At 47.6% G+C, this 27,006-nt stretch overlaps 1 protein-coding gene across 1 annotated transcript in view; it reads left to right on the top strand.

The window, feature by feature from the left end:
- The first annotated feature begins 6,153 nt into the window (after window positions 1–6,153).
- The window catches only part of UBE2Q1 (ubiquitin conjugating enzyme E2 Q1), a 29,844-nt gene continuing 8,991 nt past the window's right edge, over window positions 6,154–27,006 (top strand). The window contains exons 1-7 of the mRNA XM_048510616.1: window positions 6,154–6,473; window positions 7,435–7,539; window positions 7,636–7,740; window positions 18,066–18,116; window positions 20,763–20,903; window positions 23,993–24,077; window positions 24,794–24,854. Coding sequence (XP_048366573.1) covers window positions 6,255–6,473; window positions 7,435–7,539; window positions 7,636–7,740; window positions 18,066–18,116; window positions 20,763–20,903; window positions 23,993–24,077; window positions 24,794–24,854 — 767 coding nt within the window. The 5' untranslated portion in view covers window positions 6,154–6,254. The remainder of the gene's footprint in view (window positions 6,474–7,434; window positions 7,540–7,635; window positions 7,741–18,065; window positions 18,117–20,762; window positions 20,904–23,992; window positions 24,078–24,793; window positions 24,855–27,006) is intronic.

The following is a 27,006-nucleotide window of genomic DNA, read 5'->3' as shown; positions in this document are numbered from 1 at the left end:
TTCCTACTTCGAGGAGATGTCTACAAGCATTTGACGGCTCTTATGTCACTCTAGGCAGCCTATCCCCACACAAGAGATATGAAATACATATAAATCGCTGCATCATGCCTGATGAGGTAGAGGCGGTGGAGGCATGTTGGCCTGGAAAGCTTTCTTGTGAAAGGGTGGTATTGTTATAGAAGAGGCGAGAATATGCAACTTGACTTAGAATCATAGAATCATAGAGTTGGAAGACACAACAAGGGCCATCAAGTCCAATCCACCTGCCATGCAGGAACACACAATCCAAGCACTTCTGACAGATGGCCATCTAGCCTCTGTTGAAAAGCCTCCAAAGAAGGAGACTCCACCACCCTCCGAGGTAGTGCATTCCACTGTCCAAAGCAGCCACTTTCTCCAGGTGATCCGATCTGTGGCCCGGAGATCAGTTGGAATGGCGGGGAATCTGCATTTGAGTTATATCCTGCATTTCCACCTCTGTCTGGCACAAACCATCCAATCTCAGCAGCTAAATGGGGTTGATCTGGGCAAATATTTGGATGGGATAAGTTTAGTTACAATTCTCTTAAAGTCAGTGACAAAAGGAGGGGGAACTGTGCCCAGGCATATGAACTGCCATAGCCCCCCTCTGCTGCCCATGACTGCAATCTGGGAGTGCCTGGGGCGAGCCGCCCCAGATCTCCCCATTGCAGCTACACCTCTGCTTAAAATAGTTTTTGCTTTGTTTCGGACAATTTCAATTGAGAAGATTTTATCCTTTCAGTGTAGTTTATTTGTGGTTTTTGGCATGTGTCTTTTAACATTTGTTTTACATACTGATTTTGACGGCCCATGATTAATGCAATAAATTATTATTATTGTAGATTTCACAGCTGCCAGATTATTATTATTATTATTATTATTATTATTATTATTATTATTATTATTATTATTATTATTATTATTATTATTATTATTATTATTATTATTATTATAATACATAACAACACAGCACAAGTGTCTGGAATTCATCTCTGAATAATAGGAGTCCTTCCCAAGGACCTAGGATATTAAGTATTTCAATATAGAATGTGTGCAGTTCCTAGAAGTGCTACTTTCTTGCAGCATGTGGACTGATATTCCTTGTCCAAGTTTAGGCTTTCCAGGATGTTTTCAAGATTTCTTGCAGGATTCCTCTAGAGCACCCGACTACTAGATGGGATTACTGTTGTTCTTTTCTGCCACAATCGTTCAACTTCAATTTGTAGGTCCTTGTATTTTGCTTGTGATCTTTTCAGCTCTTTGTCCTCTCTACCCTTGCTGTCAGCTGGCACTGTAGCATCTATGATCCAAACATGCTTTTTTCTATCACTGTGTTATGTCTGGGGTGTTTATTGTGTACCCAGGTGTCTATCTGTTTAATATTCCTAAGAATCCCAGAGTATTTTTTTGCTTCTTCATTTTCTGTGGTCTTCTCTGGCTTGTGTGCTCGTACCAGGAGTCTTGCTACAGGGCAGGCATTGCACTACCAAAAGAGTTCCAGTGCACCATTGCTGCTATAGCCCTATTGTGGCGTTCAAGATAGTCAGTTTGGGCTATTTTCTTTGGCAACAGCTTAGATGATGTGCTCCACAGTTTCATCACCCTCTTTGCAGAAACTGACACTTTGGGTCGTTGTAAAGACTTTCGATTCGTGTCTTTATTGCATTTGTCAGTAATGCTTGCTCCTGGGCAACCTTCTTGAAATCAGGCCTTCAGTTTCCTTCTTGGGGAGTTCCCCTTCTGAGCCACTCCCATGTTTTCTTGCTTGTCAACCTTCCTTCAATGTTCTTAAAGTACTGCCCATGGGTGGCTTGTTTAGCCACTGCTCCTTTCGTGTTTTACTAAACTGTTGGACTCTATACTCTTTTTGATTCTTTGGCTTTCAGCATCTCTCAGCCTTGTGGACTTCTTTCCAATGCTGGCTCTGTGACTTTCTTGGATGTATTCTTTCAGGCCTCTTTTTCTCTTCCTCTACTGATGATAGCTTGATGTGGAGCAGTCCTCTTCCCTCCTTCTGGTACCTTGCTAGAGGTAGAGTGCAATCTGTCATGCTTGGATGCGGTGCTCGGATTCCAGTATGGGTCATAATTTTCCTTGTTTTTTCTGTCCAGGATGTCCAATTCGGCTTGTGTCAGTTAATTATGCCAGCAGTGTAATAGCGTACTACAGGCACCTTAAGTATTAATTGCCTTTATTGTATTTCCCTCCATTTAACTTTGATTTCAAAATTTTCTTACCCTTCCTAAGATATTCCTTCCTAATTAGCCTTTGACTTCTGCATGCTTGATGTTCTCTGCTTGCAACAGTATCCCCAAAGTATTTGTAGCTTTTCATTCACTGAAGTAAGCTCTTTTATTTCTATGTCATTTGGCATATTCACACCTTCGCATGTTGCAAGTTTACCATTTACTGAGTTCCAAAGTTGCACACTTGTCGAGTCAAAATCCATTGCAATGTCAGTGCTAAAGACTCTCACTGTGTTTGTGGTGACTGAATCTCTCTGCTTTTGATTTTCCACATAGAGCTTTAGGTCATCCATGTGTATAGAAGGTGTAGAAATTTTTTTTGGTGGAGTTTCTTGCTGTGTCTGAAATCAATATCCTTGACCTGTTTTCTTCAGAATTATAGAGAGTGGAATCATAGCAATGAGTGAAGAGTAGTAGGGGACAGGGAAGGTCTCCTTGGGGAGTGTTGTTTGTTATTGTGTATTATTATTGTGGTATTATTATTATTATTATTATTATTATTATTGTGTGTAGATTTCACAGCTGCTGCCAGGTCTTTAGCTGGTTGTTGGCCTTCATTACAATTTGAGCCTCACCCAAGAGGCCTAGGAAGTTAGCAGCAATGTATCAAGCGCAATATTACGTCACGGATCCCAGCAGGGCTTGCCTTCTGAATTTTGTCAATTTGAAGATGTTTCAGAAATTACTGCCCTAGTTTTTTTCAGGATGGCTTGGCCTGCCAATGACCACTAGGACGACCTCAGCTGGTTTATTGCCATAGGCGGCTGAGCTCGATTTTCAAATGCGTGGTATCTAGTGACCTTCTTGTGTTCTTTTCAATGACCCTGGTGTCACCAGGGACTGCTATGTCGATGATGGTCACTTTCTTTATTCCTCGATCCGCGGTGATGTCACAGTTATTGTGTTTCAACACTTTGTCCGTTTAGATTTGAAAGTCCCACAGGATCTTGACCTTCTCATTTTCTATTACTTTCTCTGGACAATGTTCCCACCAGTTCTTAGCTGTTCTTATGTTTTAATTCTTGCATAAATTCCAGTGGATCATCTTGGCCCACTGGAGTTATTAATCTCTGTTTGTACTCTCAGTTTGGGCAATCTTTTGCAGCAGCTGAGGACGCATGATCCTACTATTTCATCCAGCGTCTTTGCACAATCTGCATTTTGCATCATCTGAGGATTTTTCACTTTTGGCCTTGATCGAGTTTGTCCTAATGGCTTGCTCTTGGGCAGCTAAAATCAGGGATTCCATTTCCTTTTTCAGAGTTCCAGTTGTTAACCACAGTCAGGTCTTTAGATTTAATCCCACCTTCATTGTCTTTGATTTTCTCCAGAAATATTATTATTATTGTAGATGTCACAGCTGCCAGATCTTTAGCTGGTTGTTGGCCTTCATTACAATTTGAGCCTCACTCAGAAGCCTAGGAAGTTGTAATGAATCGGCGTAGTATTTGTGCGGATCCCCGAAGGAGGTTTATAACACAACACATAATATCCAATAACAGTTAAAACACAATTACAACCTTTAAAATCAATAGCAGCATACAGAAATTCTAAAACAGAGACAACTTAAATACCAGGACTGACTTATGTTCAGTTTGTGGTCTACTAAGACTCCCAGATCCCTTTCACATGTACTGTTGTCAAGTCAGGTGTCCCCTAACCTATATCTGTGCATTTCATTTATATTTTTGAGCATTTTCACTTGGCTCTGTGGGCAGTTTCTGCTCCTCAAAAAAAGGAGCAGAAGATTCTTTCGGGGGTTCCCATTTTTGCCAACCTCCAGGTAGTGGGTGAAAATATGCTGCTATTATAACTGATCTCCAGGTGACAATGGCAGCTTAGAAAGGTGAGCTCTGGCATTATACCTCATTGAATCACCTTCGCTTGTCAGGCCCCACCCCAAATCTCCAGGTATTTCCAACCTGGAGTTGCCAACCCCAGTTCCCGTGCAAAGCAGCCCTTCTGAGGTGAAAGAGCCAACTGTGGGGAATTTGAACATACAGCCGCTGTCTTTAACCACCAGCGCACAAACCCCTTTCTTCCCTGGGAAGCCACAACGCACCCTGAAGAAACAACTACACAGGGGTGGGCAATTATTTTTTCCATGGGGCCGCATAAGAAACAGAAAATATTGTGGAGGGCCGGGCCAAAAGGCAGGGGGGCCAGTCAGGTCTGAGCTACAGCCTGTCATCCAGATTCTCCAAGACAAAACAGGGAATTGGAGCACTAAGATTTGAACTCGTAGCTGTTGGCTCAGCAGACTGTAAAATACCCCCCCCCCCCAACTCACACCAACAGGAGTTCAGACACAAGAGAAATCACGCTTCAACCATGGCTAGTTTTGTGAAACCAGGATTAGACTCCCAGATACATGTCTAACTTGTGTATTTTTATCCTGCCCCCTTTGTAAGGACCACAGGAGTTCTCCTCCCCTCCAGTGGTATCGTCACAACCCAGTGAGGTAGGTCTGACTGAGAATGGCTACTCAGGGTCACCGGGTAAATGGGGACTTGCGCATAAGTTAGTCACCACCCTCATCGCTACATCACAGGGGGTCTCTGATGCTGCCCAATTGGCATCAGTCAAAACCGGAACAGGCCAATACTGGAAACCCCTGTCTATTGTATTGATATTGCAGACCCTGCAGACACCGACGTGGACGTGGATTCTTCTGTTTGCTCTTGCATATTTTATTAATTTCATTATTAAAATTTGCACTTATACTGGTATTCTTGTTGATTTTTGTGCCCAAGGTATAGTAGGCTTGTAGACCCAGCATGGTGTAGTGGTTAAGAGCAGGTGCTCTCCAATCTGCGGAACTTGGTTGGATTTCCCACTCTGCTGCTTAAATTGTGGAGGCTTATCTGGTGAACCAGATTAGCTTGTGCACTTCAACATGTGCCAGCTGGGTGACATTGGGCTAGCAGCTAGCTAGTCAGTTTTTCGGAGCTTTCTCAGCCCCACCCACCTCACAGGGTGTTTGTTGAAGGGGGGGGGGGGATGAGATTTCAAGTCCCTTTGAGTCTCCTTACAGGATAAAAAGGGGGAATACAAATCCAAATTCCTCTTCGATAGATCAGTCAAAACTGATCAAATGAAACCTCCCTCTACAGAGGTAGTATATCCCTGGGCATCTGTCCCCTTTGTCCCTGCTTCGTGAGCCTCTTGGGGGCGTCTAGATGACTGAGATGCTGAATTAGGTGGGCTCCTCCATTTCAGCAGGGCTCATCTTGTTGGCTGTTATGTGCAGGATATGCTTGGGCACTGATAAGCTAGGAGGCTTTTGGTCTGAGCGAGCCAGGCATCTATGGGTCATAATGGACCGAAATGGAACCTCCCACTTCAGAGGCAATCTATCTGAGCCGGCCCCCCGCCTGCGGAGTGGGAGCACCTTGAGCGTGACGCAGCAAAAAGGATTATCCGGCGCTCTCGGGGTATTCCCTCTTCAGAGTGACGTCACCCGCGTGCGGGCGGGGCTACATACTCCTGGGTCGCAATAAAAGCTCATTGGGTTAAAGGCAAGAGCTCCGTTTGAGGATTGGCTTGAAAGAAGAGAAGGTGGTGCGACGGTCTGGGCATGCCATTGGTTGTTCATGTTTATACGCGATAAAGGCCAACAGCCAATAAAGCTGGCCTGAGCTATGAGGTGGCCTCCGCCCGATTGAGGGCGGACGTAAGCTCCGCTCTCGCGTCCCCTTCCAAAACGTCATTTCTGGCTATAGTGCGCATGCGCCTCCTCACTCGTTACCGCCCATCTCCCCATTCGCTTCATCATCGCTGCCCTCCTGCCTCCTCGCCCGTCGACGGGTGGGGCGAACGTCACTTCCTGCGAGTAGGCGGTGCCTGCCCGATGCTTTCAGCCGAGGAGGCGGGCGGGGGGGGCGGACGCGACGTCACTTCCTGCTGCGGGCCCTTCCAGGCCGCCATCTTGGTGCGGTGTGGGGGGACGCGGGGGGCCCGTGGGCCGCGGGGCCGCTCGATGGGAAGATGCAGCGCGCGGGGCCGGGCGGGGCGGGGCCTGGCGCCGGGCTGGGGGCGGGGCCGGGGCGCGCGCTGCTGAGGCGGGAGCTGCGGCTGCTCGAGTCCATCTTCCACCGCGGGCACGAGCGCTTCCGCATCGCCCGCGCCTGCCCGGACGAGCTGGGCTGCGAGTTCCTGCCCGGCCCGGCTGGCAGCGCGCCCGTCCGTATCCATGGCAACATCACGGTGAGCGGCGGCGGGGGGGGCAGCAACGGAGCGCGGGGGTCGCCCCGAAGGGCGGGGCGTGGAAAGCACGGGACGGTGGGCGGGGCCTGAGGCGGGCGGGCGGGGCCTCTCGGGGAAGGAGGTGGAGACAGGTGTGGCAAGGCAGAGCGAGGGGGTGGAGCTCTGGGGGGCGGGGTCTGCAGGAGGGGCGGGGCTTGGAGGTGCGGGCGCTGCCTGACACAAAGACTTTTCCTGAGTTGTGAGGAGAAAGGCCAAGTGGCCTAGAGGGTGGAGTGCCAGGCGTAGATTTGGGTCTGGGTTCAAGTCCAGCTCATGTTGATCTGGAAGGCGGGTGAGGCCCCTACACAGCACTGTCCCTCCTTGCAGGACCTTTGGCCAGTCGCTTCCTTTCAGCCAGACTTCCTGCAGGGTCTTCTCGTGAGCATGAAGTAGAAAGGAATCATGTCTGTTGTTCCAGTTTACGAAATAGCAAATAAAACAAAAAGGAAGAGGGTGGGTGGAAGAGATCTGGGTTCCAGGTTCTCTCCAGGACTCTTTAGGGGCCATGTCAGAAGAGCCCTGCTGGATCAGACCAGCCAGCCATCACATCTAGTGCCCTCTTCCCCGGTATGGCTAGCCAGGTACTTCTGCCAAGCCCATCTCACTTATCAGGGATACAAGAGCCTTCAACAGGGGATTGGGCACAGATGGAGATAGACAGCCATCTTGGGGTCACGGAGCAGTGGTCACTGGGGGTTGTTGAGGAGAGGTGGCTGTGAATTTGCTCCATTATCAGGGGGTTGGACTAGATGACCCCCAGAGGTCTCTTTGGACTGTGTGTTTCCATGATTTGGGTACTGCCTTTTGTCTCGGTTGCATGCTTGCTATGAACCATGGCAGTGGCGGGATAGTAAAGGGGATGAAGCAAAGCCTTGCTCCATCCCAATACGAGACGTGGCTTTTGACTTTTTGCTTTTCCTAGGAGTCTTATCCGGCTGTCCCGCCGATCTGGTCGGTGGAATCGGACGACCCCAACTTAGCGGCCATCCTAGAGCGGCTGGCCGACGTGAAGAAAGGAGATACATTGGTGAGGCCTGGGAGAACAGGGGCTGCTCGTGGAGGGGGCAGATCCGTTTGGCTGCCCGCTAATCTTTTTTCCTCTCCCTTCCTCCTCTCCGCAAAGCTTTTGCAGCACCTGAAGCGGATCATTTCCGACCTCTGCAAGCTCTACAACCTCCCGCAGCATCCGGACGTCGAGATGCTGGACCAGCCTCTGCCCGCCGAGCAGGTAAGCCTTCCTAAGGGCTCCCTTAACCCTTTCTGCACCCGGCGGCACCCCGCTCTTGTAAACGCTGTTTGGATTGGTGCTGGTACTGGAGCGTTGGGCCTGTGATGAAGAGAAGCAAGCCTTTATTGGCATGGACAACAGTACAACAGTAATGAAAAACGGATTAAAAAGCATATACGATACAGGTCGAAGGAAATCTACTGGTGTTTAGTAATTTCCAGGAGAAAGTCTGCCACTATCATGCAGAGAGAAGGATCAGGGTTGTCCAACAAGTAGTGTAGTCTAATTAAAGCGGGGAGATGGGGTAAATGTAAAGGAGTAAGATTCAAGGATCTGATTTCCTTGAATCTGAGACAGTGAAGTAATTGGTGGGCCAGAGATTCAACTGAGCCATCGTTACATGGGCACAATCTTTTAGCCTTTTCTTGCTTATTAAATCTGCCATGTAACAAGGCAGAAGGCATAACATTAAACCTGGCGAGCATTATGGCTCTCCTTTGAACAGGGTTTATTAAGCAATACAAGAAGTGTGCCAAGTGGCCCCCGACGGGCCTGTGATGTTGCCACAAAGTAGGGTGTCCTCTGGGCACTTCTGAAACAGAAGCGGCTGCCGACCGGCCTGGTGGGTAACACGGGTACAAAGCCCTTGTCAGAATGGTTGAAAAAGCAGTACGATCATTCTAAGGTGGTTACTGCCAGTGGTGGGGATTCTAATAATTTGCCCCCCTACTGCCCACTTACCTGCTGCGGAGGAACTTCTTGAAGGGGTGGGGACGAACTCCTTTCCCTTCCTCTCCCCACAACGGACACCTTGTGAAGTAGGTGGGGCTGAGAGAGTTCTGAGAGAACTGTGATGAGCCCAAAGTCACCCAGCCGGAATGTACCCTGTTCCCCCGAATATAAGACAGCCCCTGAAAATAAGACGTAGTAGAGGTTTTGCTGAAGTGTGAAATATAAGGCCTCCCCCGAAAGTAAGACGTAGCAAAGTTTTTGTTTGTAAGCATGTCCAACGAACTGAACACAGAAAAATAAGACAACCCCATAGCGCACCTTTGGGAGCAAAAATTAATATAAGACACTGTCTTATTTTCGGGGAAACACGGTAGGAGTGGGGAAACACACCTGGTTCATCAGATAAGCCTCTGCCACTCAGGTGGAGGAGTGGGGAATCAAACCTGGTTCTCCAGATTAAATTCCGCCTGCTTTTAACCACTGCATCACGCTGCTTGTTTGTGCGAAGGGCTGTCATGTCTTAAACTGCCTCTGTGGAGCAGCCCTGGACTCCCTTGGTGGTCTCCCATCCAAGTACTAACCAGGACTGACCCAGCTTAGGCTTCTGAGATCTGACCAGTGTCATGCTGGCAGGGGCTGATGGGAATTGTAGTCCATGAACATCTGGAGTGCCATAGGCTCGCCACCACTTGCCTGTCCCGTTCAGGTCAGGGCACCTTCTTTTGGCCTGCTTAAATCATTTATAACCTGATGATTTAAAAAACAAAACAAGTTAACTGCGCATGGTCACTTGTTGGCTACATTTTCTTGCTTTTGGCAGTTAGCTATCCCATGAAGCGGCCTTGTACTGAATGAGACTGTCAGCCCATCACTGTCAGTACTGCCTCCTCAGACTGGCAACTGGTCTCCTAGCTAGAGACGCCGGGGATCGAACTAGGAACCTTCGGCGTGCTAAGCAGATGCTCTGCCCAAGCCACACCCCCTCCCTTTGGGTCCGCCTCCCATCCTTTATGATCTCCAGCTAAAGTGATCCTCTGTAAGGGATACTGCAGGCCCAAATTGACTCTGCAGAGCTTAAACCTGCAAATGTTCTTCTTCTTCTTTTGTGACTTGAGAAAATGAGTCAGAAGATATCAGGTGCCTGTTTCAAGCATGGTGACTAGGCTGCTTGTGTGTGCCAAGGCCTGCCAAGTCATAGCCAACTTAAGGCAATCGTGTAGGGTTTTCGAGACAAGAGAAACTTAGAGGTGGTTTGCCATTTCTTGGCGTAGGAGGGGGGCAGCAGTGGCGTAGGAGGTCAAGAGCTCGTGTATCTAATCTGGAGGAACTGGGTTTGATTCCCAGCTCTGCCGCCTGAGCTGTGGAGGCTTATCTGGGGAATTCAGATTAGCCTGTACACTCCCACACACGCCAGCTGGGTGACCTTGGGCTAGTCACAGCTTCTCGGAGCTCTCTCAGCCCCACCTACCTCACAGGGTGTTTGTGGTGAGGGGGGAAGGGCAAGGAGATTGTCAGCCCCTTTGAGTCTCCTGCAGGAGAGAAAGGGGGGATGTAAATCCAAACTCTTCTTCTTCTCTTCTTCTTATCTGTGGAATTCAGATCAGCCTGTGCACTCCCACACACGCCAGCTGGGTGACTTTGGGCTAGTCACAGCTTCTCGGAGCTCTCTCAGCCCCACCTATCTCACAGGGTGTTTGTTGTGAGGGGGGAAGGCAAGAAGATTGTAAGCCCCTTTGAGTCTCCTGCAGGAGAGAAAGGGGGGATATAAATCCAAACTCTTCTTCTTTATGTACCAACCCTTTACTTCCTGGGTGGTCTCCTATCCTACTGTGTTCCCCGGAAACAAGACAGGGTCTTATATTAATTTTTCCTTCAAAAGATGCACTAGGGCAGTGATGGAGAACCTTTTAGAGACCGAGTGCCAGGACAGAGCAAGGGGAAACTGCACCCGGGGCACGCTGGCGCTCCCTGCTCCTGCCATGCCCTTGTCTGCCCCACCCTGCCCTGGAATGCACGCCACGACACCCCCGGAACGCCCTTGCCACGCCCCCGCAGGGGTGCATACCTAGTGGATAACGCACCCCTCACCCCCTTGGCCAGTGGTGGGATCCAAAAATTTTAATAACAGGTTCCGATGGTGGCGGGATTCAAACAGTGGCGGCGCCGCGCACACACACCTCCAGTCCCTATTGGGCAGGGAGGTTGCTTTAGTGACCCCTCCTTGGCACTCAGAAAAAATTAGTAACCACTTCTAGAGAAGTGGTGAGAACTGGTTGGATCCCACCTCTGCCCTTGGCGCTATGCCACTGCCAAGTGCCCAAACTGGGGCGATGGCACGCGTGCCCACAAAGAGGGCTCCGAGTGCCACCTCTGGCACGCGTGCCTTAGGTTCGCCACCACTGCATTAGGGCTTATTTTCAGGGGATGTCTTATTTTTTTCCCATGATTTTGCACCCTCCGCTTGACCAGATCAGCTGCGTCAGGGAATCTGTAACTAGGGCTTATTTTTGGAGAAGGGCTCATATTCGCGTCCTCCAAAATCCCGAAAAATCATGCTAGGGTTTATTTTTGGGGAAACAGGGTAGCACGCCCCAAGACCAACCTTGCTTAGCTTCTGGGATCTGACAAGATCAGGCTAGCTGTGGCTATCCAGGTCAAAGCAAATGCAGCACAGATTATTATTATTATTATTATTATTATTATTATTATTATTACTACTACTACTACTACTACTATTATTACTATTGTTACTATTACTATTATTATTATATTTAATATACCGCCCTATCCCCGAAGGGCTCAGGGTGGTGCACAAAATTATTGTAAAACCGCCAAGAACGTTCCTCACCCCCCATTTCAACAAACGTTGGGAGCCCATAAATGACTGTGTTTTTTCCCTAAGGTGCATGAACCCCATTCCCTTGGCTAGTTCATAGCTCCTGCGTGTTTTCGGTTTCACATCATTTTTTTAAAAAAAATTTGGGGCTACGCTTGGAGTTCTAGGTTCAAAGCGAAGGTATCTTGAATATTGTACCGATGTATTGAATGTTCGGTTGCATTCAAAATAGCGATTGTAACAGGCGAGGATTTTATTGTTCTATTTCAGTAGTGGCGAACCTATGGCACGGGTGCCAGAGGTGGCACTCAGAGCCCTTTCTGTGGGCACGCGTGCACAGAGTCCGTCATGTGATAATAGTGTAATTATTTCAGGGAGTTTATTAGCATTAAACCTAAGACCTAGTTTATTTATTTTATTTATTTATTATATTTTTAGACCGCACTCCCCAGAAGGCTCAGGGAAGCAGTGTAGTTTTGGGGAAGCAGCCTAGGTAACCCTGTTAAGCACTGTTAAACCCTACTGATTTTCATGGGAAGAATGAAAGCATGATCCTTTACCTGGGAGTAAGCTCGGTTGCTGGAAGTGGGGTTTGCTTCTGAGTAAACCCTCCTAGGGTCGTGATTCACCCATTCGAAGCGTTGCACAGTTGCTTCAAAGCAAAGCCACCAACTACCACCAAGCTTACTCCCGAGTAACGCGCGCCTTGGAGCCAACCATTTTTTCCTATACTAAAACCTCAGTATTCAGGTTAAATTGCAGTGTTGGCACTTTGCGATAAATAAGTGGGTTTTGGGTTGCAGTTTGGGCACTCGGTCTCAAAAAGGTTCGCCATCACTGAAATAGATGGACCACAGAGGGCTGATCCAACACAACTGGCTGATCCAACACAAGGTTCGCCATCACTGTTCTCTTTGATACCAAGAGTTAGCTCTTTTCCATTGAAATCACTGGGACTTCAGAGCGCTGCGTCACACCGTCATTGTACGTGCTTTCTTGGTAAACGTGCGTGCGAAGCGCTGTCAAGCTATGGCAAGGCCTGTAGGGCTTTCAGGGCAAGAAACGAATGGAGATGGTTTTCCATTGCCTCCCTTGAACTTCCATGGTGGTCTCTCATCCAAATATTAACCCAGGCTGACCCTCAAGATACAATGATTTTTTTAAAAAAATATTTTTTATTGTATAGTTTGAAATAATGGTTCTATTTACATCTTTCTGATATAATTTCCAAACAATACATTTCCCCTTTTTTTCCCTCCCACCCTCCCCTAATGTTATGTTTTACTTTTCTTGAACCCAAACAGCAGTAAGTTCGTTCGTTGATGTCTTCTTATCCATATGTCTTCTTTGGCTCCCGTCTCCTTGATCCAATTCTCATAACTTGTCCATATCTTCATTGTTTCGTTCTGTTTTTCTTGCCTCGAGATATAATGAGATCACATCAAGATATATTGAGATCACACGAACCTGGTCCATTGATGTTGTCTTCGTATACACAAATGTAAATTTTCTGTAAATATTGAAGGCCGCAGAAGAGGCAGATACACACCTTCCAGCAGCAGCAGCGGCGTAGGAGGTTAAGAGCTCGTGTATCTAATCTGGAGGAACCGGGTTTGATTCCCCGCTCTGCCGTCTGAGCTGTGGAGGCTTCTCTGGGGAATTCAGATTAGCCTGTACGCTCCCACACACGCCAGCTGGGTGACCTTGGGCGAGTCACAGCTTCTCGGAGCTCTCTCAGCCCCAGCTACCACACAGGGTGTTTGTTGTGAGGGGGGAAGGGCAAGGAGATTGTCAGCCCCTTTGAGTCTCCTGCAGGAGAGAAAGGGGGGATATAAATCCAAACTCTTCTTCTTCTTCCCTACCCAGGAAAAGCTGCACTATATACACTATTTGCTTTCCTTTCCAACCTAAACTTAGAATCATAGAGTTGAAAGAGACTCCAGGGGCCATCCAGTCCAACCCCCTGCCATGCAGGAACACACAATCAAAGCACTCCTGATACATGGCCACCCAGCCTCTGTTTAAAAACCTCTGAAGGAGACTCCACCACACTCTGAGGTAGCGCAGCCCTGACAGTTGGAGGTTTTTTCCTGATGTTTAGGTGGAATCTTTTTTCCTTCCCCTTGAACCCATGACTCCTGGTCCTAGTCTCTGAAGGAGAAGAAAACAAGCTTTCTCCCTCACCAACGTGACAGCCCTTCAGATATCTCATCATGGCTATCATGTCACCTCTTCACCTTCTCTTCACCAAACTGAACATCCCCAGCTCCCGAAGTCTCTCCTCACTATGAATTTATGACTTAGCAAATGAAATTGTACTATTTGGCGTATTTGCCGAATTCTGTAAGAAATAACAATTGCAAGAATACCCAATACTTGAGGATGGCAAACTGAGCTGCAAAACAGAGTTGCAGACTTCTTCATCTATGCCAGGGGACTGCAACCCCCGGTTCCGGAGCCGCATGCGGCTCTTTCAGCCTTATTCTGTGGCTCCGCGTGGCCTGGAGGTCGGAGGGTACCGTGGGTGTGTCCCTCCAGAGCAGACACCATCCCTCCTCTGCCATCCCCACAGCCACCGTCCCCACTCTGCCCCACGGAGCTGGCGGTTGCCCTCTCCATCGGGCAGAGGGGGTTTCCCTGCCCGGCGTCTCTGCCTCCCAGCGCTGGAAGGAAAGGTGAGTGGAGGGGCCAAACCAACCACCTCTCCGGCTCGGTAGATCTTCGGGGCCATGGAAAATTGGTCCCAGTGGCTCTTTGGGTGGTAAAGGTTGCTGACCCCTGATCTGTGCTGTGTAGCACATGTATCTTTAATTGTTGACATCTTAGAGTTAGGAAAGACAATATTTACAGAAGGCAGAACACAAATGGTATAGCAAACGAAAGAAAGTGTATATTTTGATTAGAACCCCTTTCAGAGATTTTTTGTGTCGTTTTGGCATTTCTCCAGTAGCAGATTTTAGCGTTGCCTCTTCATGCGTCCGTGTGTTTATATGGCTTATTTGTTTGGAATTGTTTTCGGAGTTGTAAATGCTATTTTAATTGTCTTGGGCACCCTAGATTGGGTGGAAAGGCGGCACGGAAATGTTTTGATTGAATAAATAGGATCGTAATAGGCGGGGCTGCCTGCGTGTTTGGATGGTAAGCTGAACATAACGTTAAATATTGAAATTTATTAAAATCGTTAACATGCATGATTGACTGCCAGAATTAGTTGCGTTTAAACAAAACAGTTGCTAAAATAGTGTAAATGTTAACAGTATGCAGAGGGTTTTTTGTAGTGTTCTCCAGAATTTCCCAAATTCAGAAAATTTTATGACGTACATCTGTATTCTAAAAAGGCAAATATTTCATACTTGGGTTTTTTTTCAGTACCTCTCCACATTTTCAGTTTTTTCCCTTGTAAAAAAGGTCTGAAGAAAAAAATGAACCCCGTTTCTTTCTGGGCCGTTCTCTCTCTATGTGCATACACGTTTCATTGTTGCAGTGCTAAGAAATTTGTGCTTTAAATAAGCCATCAGTGGAGTATGTTTGATTAACCTTTGCTTTGTAGACACTTTATAACATTGTTTTGAAGGTGGTCATAATCCTTAGATCTGTAAGATATTCTTCCAGCCTTGGGCAAAAAATCGTCATGGTTTTCTTGTGTCAGACTACGCAGCAGATGAATACACAAAAGCTGCTAGCGGACCAAGAATAAAATCCCCTTCCAGTTCACAGAAAATTCGATTCACCTACCCTGTTTCCCCAAATATAAGACATCCCCGGAAAATAAGACGTGGTAGAGGTTTTGCTGAAGTGCGAAATATAAGGCATCCCCCAAAAGTAAGATGTAGCAAAGTTTTTGTTTGGAAGCATTCCTGACGAACAGAATACAGAAATATAAGACATCCCCTGAAAATAAGAAATAGCGCATCTTTGGGAGCAAAAAGGTGTGAGACACTGTCTTATAATGCCGAGAAGCTCTGATATTAATGATCTGGAGGTTAGTCGAAGGCTGCGGCGGAGAATCACCCAGGTGCTGTGTGTTTTCCGGGCTGTATGGCAGTGTTCTAGCAGCATTCTCCTGGGCAGTTACCGCCTGCATCTGTGGCTGGCATCTTCAGGATCCTCTGAAGATGCCAGCCTGATCTGACAACATCGAGCATGCTAAATACCGACCATACCTTCCACAGCACAACTGCTAATCTGAAGGTGATTAGTGCGCGCGATCTTAAATGGCGAATAGACAGATGGTTTTGTACAAGTTTGTTGAATGCCTTTCGACGGGCTGTTACATATTAGTAGTGTTTGTTTTGAAACAAATCTTACCTGGCCTCTTTGCTTTAAAATGTTTTCACTACTTCTTAATGTCGATTTAAAAAGTGACAACCACTTAGGGAGGGAACCAAAAGAGAAAATATTTCGTAGGAAAGATTTTCAGTGTTTCCTCAAATTCCCAGTTTTGCTCCTGGGGAAACCAGTCTCTAGGGGAGGGAGTTATTTTAATTCATTCTCCATTGCTTATTCTCGGTCTTCACATATCTATGGGAGACCCATAGCAGGAGCGTCTTATTTATTTATTTATTTATTTATTATGTGATTTATAAGCCGCCTCACCCCCAAAGGGCTCGAGGCGGCTCACAGAATAGTTGCACTCAGAATAGTTGCACTCAGGCCCACATGCAGAATAATGCACTTTCAATCCACTTTTAATGCACTTTCAGAATAATGCACTTTCAATCCACTTTTATGTCCCTTCCGCACAAGCAGAATAATGCACTTTCAATCCACTTTCACAATTGTTTGCAAGTGGATTTTTCTATTTTGCACAGTAAAATCCTGCTGCAAAGTGCATTGAAAGTGACTTGAAAGTGCATTATTCTGCATGTGTGGAAGGGATTTCAATGCACTTTCAGAATAATGCACTTTCAGTCCACTTTCAATGCAGTTGTGCGGTACAGCAAAATCTATTTTCAAACCATTGTGAAAATGGATTGAAGGTGCATTGTTCTGCATGTGCGGAAGGGGCCTCAGAGATACACCCCCTCTATAGACTCCATTCCGCCTGGTGCCCGCTCCTGTTGTGAATCTGTGTAATCCCCTTGGAAAGCACCTGAGTAACAGTCCTTGCCACACCCTGGATGCTGGATTCCACAAGTTAATTATTCCCAGTGTGGCAAAGTCCTTCCTTTTGGCCGTTCTGAGCCGACATCCCATCAGGTTAAAGGGCAGCATGAAGAAGACACGCTCTTTGCACTCCCAGCTGAACTGGCATGTATTGGGTTAATTTCCCTTGGCTAGGAGCCCTTTGTAGGCCCACCTGGGAACTGAAGTGGGGATTCTCATCCATTCATGAATTTCATCCTGTCACAGGAGATGCCATTTGCCCTTCATTGATTCAGTAAGAAGCGCACCCTCCCTGTGCTAGACGGGCAAGTGTGTTTCCATGCAAGAGCCCCTGTTTTGTACGCAAGAGGTTTCAGGTCCAGTCTTTGCCATCTCTAGTCAGAGAATCTCATGGAGCTGGGCTGGAAAAAACTTTTCATTGTACAGCAGTGGCGTAGGAGGTTAAGAGCTCGTGTATCTAATCTGGAGGAACCAGGTTTGATTCCCAGTTCTGCTGCCTGAGCTGTGGAGGCTTATCTGGGGAATTCAGATTAGCCTGTGCATTCCCACACACGCCAGCTGGGTGACCTTGGGCAAGTCACAGCTTCTCGGAGCTCTCTCAGCCCCACCTACCTCACAGGGTGTTTGTTGTGAGGGGGGAAGGGCAAGGAGATTGTCAGCCCCTTTGAGTCTCCTACAGGAGAGAAAGGGGGATATAAATCCAAACTCTTTGTATAGGCAGCAAAATGTGGAAGTTTTGCACTAACAGTAGATGCCTGCTAGCAGTCCATAGGCCAGCAGTGTGTGTGTGTGTGTGTGGGAAGGGGGGCGGGAATAAGGGGAAAATCACTGTCGCATCAGTATTGTGAACCCGAAAGTGACATCATACCATTCTGGAATTCAGCAGGAAGAAGAAGAAGAGTTTGGATTTATATCCCCCCTTTCTCTCCTGCAGGAGACTCAAAGGGGCTTACAATCTCCTTGCCCTTTCCCCCTCACAACAAACACCCTGTGAGGTAGGCAGGGCTGAGAGAGCTCTGAGAAGCTGTGACTAGCCCAAGGTCACCCAGCTGGCGTGTGTGGGAGTGCTCAGGCTAATCTGAATTCCCCAGATAAGCCTCCACAGCTCAGGCGGCAGAGCGGAGAATCAAACCTGGTTCCTTCAGATTTGATACACGAGCTCTTAACCTCCTATGCCACTTCTGCTCCGCGGTAAAACCACAGTCTCCACTGAACCTTAGATCAACCTCCTACGCCACTCTGCTCTGTGGTAAAACCACAGAGTCTCCACTGAACCTTAGATCGACATGGCCTCACTTCCAGGTGCAACCTGGAATGATGTCATGCCATTGACGTGACGCCGTTCCCCTCCCCTTCAGTCTTTGGCTGGGTGCCAGCCCCTGGCTACCCACCCTAGTAGACACAGTTTGACTAACAGTGTGTGTGGTGTGTGTGTGTGTTCTGGATGATCTTGTGAATGGATGGGCAAAAGGAGTCGCCAGACCGAAGAAGCCATTTGCTGCCCGTGTGTCTTTCTGGTTTTGAGTTCTTAAAGAGACAGGCACTGTCTCCGGCTAAGATTCCGGCCAAGTTTCTTTGAGTGAAGAACAACAGAAGCGGTGTCTTGGGAAGCTCTGAGTTTGACCTCTGTCTGTTTTCTGTTGTTATCTAGAGCACACAGGAAGAAGTGTCCTCTGAAGAAGAAGATGAGGAGATGCCAGAGGTAGGGTCGAGGGGCTCTTTTGTTTGTTAAAGACTCGCAAGCCCGATTTTATCAGTCTCCTAGCTTATGACCACCAACCCGCATCGATGCAACCTCCCCTCCAGAAATGCCACGGTCACAATATCTCCACTCAGAGACCAGGACCCCTAACTTTTTTTGAACCTGCGGGCACATTTGGAATTTTGTCGTGGCGTGGCGTGCGCACAGCAACAAGCAGGCTGCGATAAAATGGCGGCTGCAGGAGGCGGAGCCAGCCACAAAATTATTGCCACAACTCCACTTCAGTCACACAGCTCCGCTCCTAGTGCTGCGGCGGCACAAGCTGCCATCCCTTTTGGATCCAGGTGTGGAGCCCCGAGATAGAAGGGATCCAGTCTAGCTTCCTATGCAAAATCTTTGGGGTACCTCATTGTGTTCCTTATGCTGCCCTTTCTTTGGAAGCTGGGCAGCGTCTCTTGGAAACTAGAGCTTGGGCAGCTGCCTTCAAATTCTGGGCTCGTCTTCGTTTTCAGCCGAACCCTCTTAGTCTTATTTACTGTGCCCTTCCGAAACCGCCCTTCGGAATGGTTTAGTTTTAGGTTTAGTTTAGCTCCCAGTGGAATTCCGGATTGTCTTCAAGGTGTTGGTACTGACCTTTAAGGCCCTTCACGGCCTGGGGCCCTCAGACCTATGGGACCGTCTCACCCCATACGTCCCGGGTCGTACCCTCCGCTCAACGGAGGCAAACTTGCTGGTGGTCCCCTGTCCCTCTATGATGTAGCTGTAGCCTCCCGCAGCGGGCCAGAAGTTTACTGCCCTGGCTCCTGCCCCTGAGTGGGCAGCTCTTTCTCCAGCAGTTAGAGGCTCTCGCGGGACCTTAGGGGAGTTCACGCGGGGCGGTAAAACTGAGCTGTTCCTTAGCCCGGGCTTTGGGGGGGACGGCTGCTGATTCCGCCCTCTCATTGCCCTGCCCACTGGCTGTGTATCCTGACCATCTGCCAGCCCCCCCTCCCAGAGGTGCGACCCTCCCAGGATTTGATCACTGGGGTGTGATGCCAGACGCCCCTTGTTATCATTAATTATTAATTATTTATTGATGGATGCTGCTGCTCTAGTTTTAAGGTTTTGTATTTTAACTGGGGTTATTTGATTTGTTTTATTATTTGTTATTTATTTTATTAAATTTCCTATACCGCCCTTCGAAGAGGAATCAGAGTACGTGTCCATCATACATATAAACAATTAAAATCCAATTCACCCTCAATCCCAGTTAAAACCATATACAAATTATAAAATTCAAAGTTAAGATGGCGATTAAAATTGTTTCCCCTTGTTGTTGTTTGCTGTACACCGCCCTGAGCCCTTCGGGGGAAGGGCGGTTTATCAAATTGAATAAATAATAATAATCATAAATAATAAAAGCCAACATTTCTGCATTGGACTTTGCTTGGGATTCTCTGCTTACGCTTTCCGCATCAGAAATTGTTTTCATAAATGGACGAACAGACTGTTCGAGCACGAATCCCAATCTCTGATGAAGAAATCCCCAAAGCCTTATTCCCTATTATATCTTGGGATTATTCCCAAGAAGCTGAGTTTAGCTAGCTATTGACACCAACCCCCGGACCAAAGTCTCGGAAGGGCTTTCACACGGGCAAGATGCCACTCATTTCCCTCCTCCCTTCTTCAAGGGCAATTTTCCAATATCCCCAAACTCACACAATTGTGCCTATGACGACTGAGGCTGAGATTAAGCTTGGGAGAGCCACTCTTATCTCACCTCGGTCTTGGGCTCTTTTCCCTCCTAATGACTCCAGAAACCGGGCGATTGTTCAAGGATTTATTGAAGAAGTTCAAAACAAAGAAATAAAACGGAAGTGCAGTAAGAGATTGCTCAGCTGGTTACATTCCTTTTGGTCCCTTGTCCCCATTCCGGGAACCCGTGGCCCGGAGATGCTTCTCTGGCCACGTCTCAAGATGGAATTCAAAAACCTTTGTTTTCCCCTTCTCAGGAAAACTCTGTTCAGGCCACGAGGTAACTTAGGCCTTTGAAGTTTCATCCTAGCACCTCTGCATAGTTTCCTGTCCTCCCTCCAGGAGATCAAAAGGCAAAGATGCTTTTCACAGTCATATGTGACTTCCCTTTACTGTAGCGATAGCATCTTCCATGACAGTGCCCATTTCGTTTAACCCGTGAAGATTCGATTGAGGTCATTTTGCTCGTACGTCCAAAACGTAACAGCGTGAGGCCTAACTTCTTTTCGCTGTTTCCTAATGGGTACTTTCTACCTCCCTGGGAGTTTTTGCTCAACAGCAATGAGGTTGAAGTAACTATTTCGGTTGTAAATTCCTGTTGCTTGTGTCGGACTTAAACCTTGGTTTGGCTATTTGTTTCTGGTTCTGCCCGTGCTAAATTTGTTGACTTTGTTAATGCCGAATAAAGGTTATCTGATTCTGATTCATGAGCTGCCAGAGCAACTGTTTTTAAAAAATCTGCACAGCCGGTTGGGAGCCTTGCTGGGCCGAAACCCCACCTGTCTCCACCCACTTTCTAAAAAGCACTTAGGGGCGCAAGAAAAGGGTGTTGGCAGTAGTGCCCACGGGCGCCACGTTGGGGACCCCTTCCTGACAAGGTGGCTTATTTTTTTTCCAATTCTCCTTTGCCAGGACACGGAGGAGCTGGATCACTATGAGATGAAGGAGGAGGAGCCGGCGGAAGGGAAGAAGGCGGAGGACGACGGCATCGGCAAGGAGAACCTGGCCATCCTTGAGAAAATAAAAAAGAACCAGAGGCAAGATTACTTAAATGTACGTGTCACCTGGCGGGAGGGGCCGGTGGGGAAAGGGGAGCGGGGGGGCCGGGAGTGGGGCTGGGAGCTTCGGATGGAGCGTCAGAGCTTTCCTCTCTGTCGGAAAGGGCGTGATGAGAGTTCCTAAAAATCCATTCGACAGGTTGGAGAAAGCGGTTAGAATTTTTCCCCCTGAAACGTGATTCCAGAGCTCCGTATCTCTTGGTGAATTCGACAGACAGGAAAAAGCGCTTCTGCAAAGAACTCATAACTGGCTCGCTTATGACAGAGTAGAAGGGGTTTTTTAAAAAAAAGTTTTAAAAGTTTAATTCAGTACATATAAACATAAAATGTAAACTGGTTCTGGTGGGTTTTCCGGGCTGCGTGGCCGTGGTCTGGTAGATCTTGTTCCTAACGTTTCGCCTGCATCTGTGGCTGGCATCTTCAGAGGTGTATCGCAGAGGGAAGTCTGTTACACACTGTGATTCAGGCGAGTGTGATGGATTCCTATAGCACAGTGTGTCACAGACTTCCCTCTCGCCGAATACCAACCACAGGCCACGAAATAACGATTAGAAAGAAAAAAGAAGAAGAAGAAGAGAAAGAGTTTGGATTTATATCCCCCCTTTCTCTCCTGCAGGAGATTCAAAGGGGCTTACAATCTCCTTGCCCTTCCCCCCTCACAACAAACACCCTGTGAGGTGGGTGGGGCTGAGAGAGCTCAGAAGAGCTGTGGCTAGCCCAAGGTCACCCAGCTGGCGTGTGTGGGAGTGTACAGGCTAATCTGAATTCCCCAGACAAGCCTCCACAGCTCAAGTGGCAGAGCTGGGAATCAAACCCGGTTCCTCCAGATTAGATACATGAGCTCTTAACCTCCTACGCCACTGCTGCTCCTAGGAACAAGATCCACCGGACCACGGCCACACAGCCTGGAAAACCCAGTTGAATCTGGCCGTGAAAGCCTTCGACAATACATAAAATGTAAACATTCACATTCGTGCAAGTAATGGTGGAGCTTAGAAGAAGATGAAGCATTTGAATTTATACCCTACCTTTCTCTCCACCTTTCTCTCCTCCCAAGATGGCTTACAAATGCCTCTCCCTGCAAAAGACACCTTGTGAGGCAGGTGGGGCTGAGAGAGCTCTGAACAAACTGACCAAGGTCACCGAGCAGGAACTTAAGAGTCACCAGATAAGAGTCATGTGGGGAGTGGGGCCATGCTGGCAGGGGCTGATGGGAATTGTAGTCCATACCATCTGGAGTGCCAAAGGTTCGCCACCACTGCTATAGCCTAATCTGATAAGCCAGTGGTTCTCAACCTTCCTAATGCCGTGACCCTTTAATACAGTTCCTCATGTTGTGGTGACCCCCCAACCCTAACATTTATCCATTTTACAGATGGAGAACCCTGATGCAGAGAGTCTTAGGCAACCCCTGTGAAAGGGTCGTTTGACCCCCCAAAGGGGTCCCGACCCCCAGGTTGAGAACCACTGTTATAAGCTCTTGGAAGCTAAGTTGGGTCAGCCCTGGTTAGTACGTGGATGGGAGGCCGCCAAAAAGTCCAGGGTTGCAATGCAGGCAATGGCAAATCACGTCTGCCACGTCTCTTGCCTTGAAAACCCACTTTCTACCCCCACTGCAGTTCTGGGAGAAGAATTTGGATTTATACCCCACCTGTATAAGGAGTCTCAAAGTGGCTCATAAACGCCCTTCTCCCCCTCCCCCCCAAACCTGGCACCTTGTGAGTTTGGTGGGACTGAGTGAGTTCTGAGAGAACTGGGACTGACCCGAGGTCACCCAGCTGTGGAGGAGCGGGGAAACAAATCCAGCTCACCAGATAAGCGTCTGCTGTTCATGTGGAGGAGTGCTGGATAGAGAGACTCGATGAAATGCAAAAGCTATTCAAACTCAAGTTTGCAATGAATTCAGAAAATATGCTAAGTTGTGCCATAATTTTAAACAGTTCTAAGCTGCATAAAAGGAAATGTGAAACTGTATATAAGACAGTAATGAAACTGAGCCTGCTGGATCAGACCAGAGTCCATCTAGTCCAGCTCTCTTCTACTCGCAGTGGCCCACCAGGTGCCTTTGGGAGCTCACCTGCAGGATGTGAAAGCAATGGCCTTCTGCTGCTGCTGCTCCTGAGCACCTGGTCTGCTAAGGTGTACAATCTCAGAGGAGGGATCAAGATTGGTAGCCATAGATCGACTTCTCCTCCATCAATCTGTCCAAGCCCTTTTTAAAGCTATCCAAGCTAGTGGCCATCACCACCTCCTGTGGCAGAATATTCCAAACACCAATCACACGTTGCATGAACAAGTGTTTCCTTTTATTAGTCCTAATTCTTCCCCCAGCATTTTCAATGTATGCCCCCTGGTTCTAGTATTGTGAGAAAGAGAGAAAAATTTCTCTCTGTCAACATTTTCTACCCCATTAATGGTACATAGACTTCAATCCTTGTCCCTCTGGGCGTCTCCATATCTCCAAGCTAAGAGGTGCCAGCTCTGGCGCAGCCTCTCCTCATAAGGAAGGTGCTCCAATCCCTCAATCATCCTTGTTGCCCTTCTCTGCACTTTTTCTATCTCTTCGATATCCTTTTTGAGATGTGAACTATATACTATATACTATAGCTTTCATTAATGTTTTGATTCAGTGTTCCTTGAGAAACTGAAAAAATATGCTATTATATATCTTGTCAAGTAATATTCCAAATTACATAGTTGGACAGGGGAGCGTGGTGGAGTCTTCTTCCTTGGAGGTTTTAAAAGAGAGGCTGGATGGCCATCTGTCGGAAGTGCTTTGATTGTGCGTTCTTGCATTGCAGGGGGTTGGACTGGATGGCCCTTGAGGGTCTCTTCCAACTCTGTGACTCTATGAGTGGGGAATCAAACCTGCTTCTCCAGATTAAAGTTCACCCTCTTAACCGCTGCACCACACTGGCTCTTCTTTTGGGGGGAGGAAGTGGTAACCTATTCTTGTCTGCGCTCCGGAAATGTATCTCGGGCAAACCTGGTGAGAGGATGGTAGGCCCGTGTTTTGCGAGGCAGCCGAGCAGTTTTGCTAGCAAGGTGGGCGTAACAGCAAGATCCTTTTCCCATCCCTCGCAGGGGGCAGTGTCTGGGTCCGTGCAGGCCACCGACCGGCTAATGAAGGAGCTCAGGGATATTTACCGATCAGCAAGTTTCAAGGGCGGTAAGTATTGCAGGGGGGACCAGAATGGAAAGCTCCGGTGTGGGGAAACGGAGGGTGAGTGGAAGCCGAGCCACCTTTGTGCCGGCAAGATAGGGTAGGGTCAAAGTGGGGTGGTCGCAGAACATTTTTTTGTCGAAGTCCCATGTAAACAACTCTTTGAGGGTGTTGTGTGGTTTCTGGGCTGTATGGCCGTGTTCTAGCAGCATTCTCTCCTGACGTTTCACCTGCGTCTGTGGCTGGCATCTTCAGAGGATCTGATAGTAGGAAAGGAAAGCAAGTGGAGTATATATACCTGTGAGTAAAGGTCAATAGGTGAGGGCATCTGAATAGGAGTGGCCTGGCAAGTGAGTAACAATGAGGTGTGGCATGTAAGTAACAATGGAGATAGCAAGGTCAATAGGTGAGGGCATCTGAATAGGAGTGGCCTGACAAGTGAGTAACAATTAGGTGTAGCATGTGAGTAACAATGGAGATAGCAAGGTCAATAGGTGAGGGCATCTGAATAGGAGTGGCCTGACAAGTGAGTAACAATGAGGTGTAGCATGTGAGTAACAATGGAGATAGCAAGGTCAATAGGTGAGGCATCTGAATAGAAGTAGCCTGGCCTTTGTTCCCTTTGATTGTTAATTGTCTATAGTCATCCTGTGTTTGTGTGGAGCTGATCAGTCTTTGTTATCTTTTGCGATACCAACCTGCACCTCCGATCTCGTCCACAGGAAACTATGCAGTTGAACTAGTGAATGACAGCTTGTACGACTGGAATGTCAAACTCCTGAAGTAAGTCTTGCTCTGTGCCGGTGGGGGAGTATCTAGACTGGGGGTGGGGGGTGGGTCAGTGAAATGCGAGGAATGGGTGGTCAGTCTTGGGCCACGACTGTCGGGGTTCTCCCATGCATTCCTGCCTGGGGAATTAAGATCTTCCTGACAGTCCCACCAATCTAAGGCGCTCATCTGGTGGGCAGACGAGACAGGGCCTTTTCGGTAGCAGCTGCAAAATTTTGCACTCGGCTTGCTCCCCTTTGTTGGTAATAACAATTTTTTATTATTTCCACATTAATAACATGCAAAAGAAACATGAACAAAATTTAGATAAAAAACTCTACACTATAGCAAAGTGAAAATATAATGGAAAAAGTCTTTAGCTATTGCAAAAGAATTTACAGTGGAAGAGTCCCTTACAAACAGTTATTTGTTTGGTTGTTGTGGGTTTTCCGAGCAGTGTGTAGATCTACCAGACCACAGCCACACAGCCCGGAAAACCCACCACAACCAGTTGAATCCGGCCGTGAAAGCCTTTGACAATACAATTACTTATTTGTCATAGTGTATAATAATCTTCTCACCAACCTTCTATTTTAGCAGTAAACCTAAAATAATGTATCCTTCTGTTCTAACCACAACAAATACATTTGGCATTTATATAATTTAATATACATTTACCATTATCTATTAACTACCTGTTTCTACCTTTTATTTTTAATTACTGAGTTACATCCTTAGTCTACCTGATTGGTTTTACATTATAAAGTGTTCATTATGTAAAGGAGGAGGAGGAGGGATATAATTCCAAACTCTTCTTCTACTTCACCCCGCCCTCTGCCAGACTAGCGAACTGGGTTTGAATCCCTACGCTTGAAGCCTGCTGGTTGACCTTGAACCAGACACAGTTCTCTCAGAACTCTCTCCCGAACGTACTTCACAAGGTGTCTGTTGTGGGGCAGGGAAGGGAAGGCACTTGTTAGCCGCTTTGAGACACCTACCAGGCGAGAAAAGCAGGGTATAAATCCATCCCTTAGGCCCCTTCCGCACACGCAAAATAATGCGTTTTCAAACCACTTTCACAACTGTTTGCAAGTGGATTTTGCCATTCCGCACAGCTTCAAAGAGCACTGAAAGCAGTTTGAAAGCGCATTATTCTGCATGTGCGGAAGGAGCCTTACTGTCAGGAAGTTCTTCCTAATGCTTACGTGGAATCTCTTTTCCTGTACCTTGGACCGGTTACTTCTTGTTCTAGTCTCTGGAGCAGAAGAAAACAAGCGGGCCAGACTTTAAAAAGCTTAACCAGTTTTTTTCTGTGCACTATGGACTCAAAGCGGCTTTCCACACACAAAACGCAGAAGGAACAAATGAAATTTTGCAATTGCGTGAAAGAAGCACACTTCGCAATTACAGCTGGCTGTTAAACAGGGCAACATTTCTGTTCTTAGAATCGTAGAGATGGCCAAGGGCCATCAAGTCCAACCCCCTGCAGTGCAGGAACACACAATCAAAGCACTCCTGACAGATGGCCATCCAGCCTCTGCTTAAAAACCTCCAAAGAAGGAGACTCCACCGTACTCCCGAGGGAGTGCATTCCACCGTTGAACAGCCCTGACAGTCAGGAAGTTCTTCCTGATGTTTAGGTGGAATCCCTTTTCCTTCACCTCGAACCCATGACTCCTGGTCCTCGTCTCTGGAGAAGCAGAAAACAAGCTTGCTCCCTCACCAACATGACATCCCTTCAAATATCCAAACATGGCTATCGTGTCACCTCTTCACCTTCTCTTCACCAAACTAAACATCCCCAGCTCTCTAAGTCTCTCCTTGAAGAGCATGGATTCCAGACCTTTGACCATTTTGGTTGCCCTCCTCTGGACCCGTTCCAGCTTGTCAATATCCTTCTTGAATTGTGGTGCCCAGAACTGTACACAGTATTCCAGGTGAGGTCTAACCAGTGCAGAACGTACAATTACATTCCTCACTCTGACACTATACTCATATTGACACAGCCCAGAATCGCATTGGCTTTCTTGGCTGCCGCATCACACTGCTGACTCGCGTTCAGTTTGTGGTAAGACTAGACAGATCCCTTTCACATGTAGTGTTGTCAAGATGGAATGAACGGTCTCTCCCCGAGCTGATAGAAGCCCTTCCTTCCGTCCAGAAGGCC

Source organism: Sphaerodactylus townsendi, linkage group LG01, assembly GCF_021028975.2.
Source record: "Sphaerodactylus townsendi isolate TG3544 linkage group LG01, MPM_Stown_v2.3, whole genome shotgun sequence".
Lineage (NCBI taxonomy): Eukaryota > Metazoa > Chordata > Lepidosauria > Squamata > Sphaerodactylidae > Sphaerodactylus > Sphaerodactylus townsendi.
Note: the sequence above shows the minus strand (reverse complement) of the source record. Positions and strands in the feature narration are given on the sequence as shown.